General features: G+C 60.5%; 1 protein-coding gene across 1 annotated transcript; it reads left to right on the top strand.

Annotated features, from left to right (window-relative positions):
* Positions 1-418: 418 nt before the first annotated feature.
* On the top strand, positions 419-1535 carry SOX1 (SRY-box transcription factor 1). Its single transcript, XM_029601866.1, has 2 exons — positions 419-1222; positions 1272-1535. Exons 1-2 carry the CDS (start codon positions 419-421, stop codon positions 1533-1535), a joined length of 1068 nt encoding a protein of 355 aa, XP_029457726.1.
* The last annotated feature ends 629 nt before the right edge of the window (positions 1536-2164 follow it).

The raw sequence follows: 2164 nt of genomic DNA, 5'->3' as shown, positions 1-2164 counted from the left end.
CCGCCTTCATTCCCTGGGACCTGCGGCTGCCATCGCCCTTAAGAGCTCTGAAACCAGAAAAAAGGAGAGGAGAGAGGACAGCGCCAGACAAAGCCCGGGGGCTGAGCGCAGCGCGAGCGGAAGGCTCGAGCCGCTGGGGCGCGTGGGGGAGCGAAGCGAGTTGCATCGCATTGCACCTGTTCGAGCAGCCGCCTGAGTCCATCCGCCAAAGAAGCAGGAGAAACTTTTCAGCCGTGCGGCTCGTTTCTACTCATTTATTGCCTTGACTCAATTCCTTTTTTTTTCTCTCATGAACTTATTTTTAAGATAGACTTTTTTTTTTTTTTTTTGCAAAACTTTATTCTCTCTTATTTTTAAATTTTTATTTTATTTTTTTTTTTTTATGCTTGGTGTTGGCGGACCCTGCAGAGCTTCTTGAATGTACAGCATGATGATGGAGACGGACTTGCACTCGCCCGGCGGCCAGCCCCCGAGCGGCACGGGCCCCGCCGGGGCCGGGGGCGGCGGCGGCGGCAACAAGAACAACCAGGACCGCGTCAAGCGGCCCATGAACGCCTTCATGGTCTGGTCCCGCGGGCAGCGCCGCAAGATGGCCCAGGAGAACCCCAAGATGCACAACTCGGAGATCAGCAAGCGGCTGGGCGCCGAGTGGAAGGTGATGTCGGAGGCCGAGAAGCGGCCCTTCATCGACGAGGCCAAGCGCCTGCGGGCGCTGCACATGAAGGAGCACCCGGATTACAAGTACCGGCCCCGGCGCAAGACCAAGACCCTGCTCAAGAAGGACAAGTACTCGCTGGCCGGCGGGCTGCTGGCGGCCGGCGGCGGGCCCGGCGGCCTGGGGGTCGGGGTGAGCCCGGCCGGGGTGGGCCAGCGCCTGGAGAGCCCCGGCGGCGCGGTGGCCGGCGGCGGCGCCTACGCGCACATGAACGGCTGGGCCAACGGCGCCTACCCGGGCTCGGTGGCGGCGGCGGCCGCGGCCATGATGCAGGAGGCGCAGCTCGCCTACAGCCAGCACCCGGGCGCCGGCGCGCACCACCCGCACCACCACCACCCGCACCACCCGCACCACCACCACCCGCACCACCCGCACAACCCGCAGCCCATGCACCGCTACGACATGAGCGCCCTGCAGTACAGCCCGCTGGCCGGCTCGCAGGGCTACATGGGCGCCTCGCCCTCCGGCTACGGCGCGCTCGCCTACAGCGGCGGGGGGCCGGCGGCGGCGGCGGGCCCGGCGGCGCCCGGGGCCGGCCCGGGGGGGCCCCAAGCAGGCGCCGGCGCCGTCCCCGCACCAGAGCGCGGCGGCGGCGGCCGCCTCCGCCGGCGCGCTGGGCGCGCTGGGCGCGCTGGTGAAGTCGGAGCCCAGCGTGAGCCCGCCCGTCGCCGCGCACTCGCGGGGCCCCTGCCCGGGGGACCTGCGCGAGATGATCAGCATGTACTTGCCGGGCGGGGAAGGAGGGGACCCGGCGGCGGCGGCGGCGGCCAGCAGACTGCACTCCCTGCCCCAGCACTACCAGAGCGCGGCACGGGGGTGAACGGGACGGTGCCCCTTACCCACATCTGACCCTTCCCCCCCCCCCCCCCCCGCGGCGGCACACGAGCAAGACCAGAGCGGGGCCCCCACCTCCCCCCCTCCCGGCCTGGCCCACTTCTCGGACTCCTTTGGTTTTGTACAGAAATGTTTTCATGCTTTTGTTATAAAACAAAAAAATCAAAAAAACAAAGGAAAAAGGTAACCAGTGCTCTATTTGCCTCTGTAGAAGGTTTCCCAGGACTAGTTATGCAACTAGTTTTCCTTTTCAACTGGACTGCGCTGTTTTATTGAGACTTTTTGTACAGTATTTATCATTCGCTGAGGCGTATTAGCGTTTTATTTGCTAAGGAAACTAAATACATAGGCGATGCCAACTTTTATACCGCTGAGACGTTACTTTTCACATTTGGATTGCTTCTTTAGGTTGTTTGTTTTGTTTTTTTGTTTGTTTTATTTTGTTTTGTTTTTTTTTATTGCCCGATTGATGAAAAGTGGAGAACAGTTCTCATTTGTTACAGATGTAAAGCGCAAATCCACACTACACTGAAAAGTTTTGTAGATATGGTCGATTTCGTTTAACTTATTTTTTTCCCTTCGGACTGCAAAAGTACTTTGGATTTTGAAAACAAA

This window comes from Rhinatrema bivittatum, chromosome 5 (genome assembly GCF_901001135.1).
Source record: "Rhinatrema bivittatum chromosome 5, aRhiBiv1.1, whole genome shotgun sequence".
NCBI lineage: Eukaryota > Metazoa > Chordata > Amphibia > Gymnophiona > Rhinatrematidae > Rhinatrema > Rhinatrema bivittatum.
The sequence above is the reverse complement of the archived record's forward strand: the minus strand, read 5'-3'. Positions and strand labels throughout refer to the sequence as shown.

What these genes read in the sequence shown, in the direction of transcription:
- SOX1 (XM_029601866.1), top strand. Translation starts at nt 419, where the DNA reads ATGTACAGCATGATGATGGAGACGGACTTGCACTCGCCCGGCGGCCAG. An exon ending in GCGGCGGGGGGCCGGCGGCG is followed by an intron (nt 1,223 to 1,271) that starts GCGGCGGGCCCG and finishes GGCCCCAAGCAG; the next exon opens with GCGCCGGCGCCGTCCCCGCA.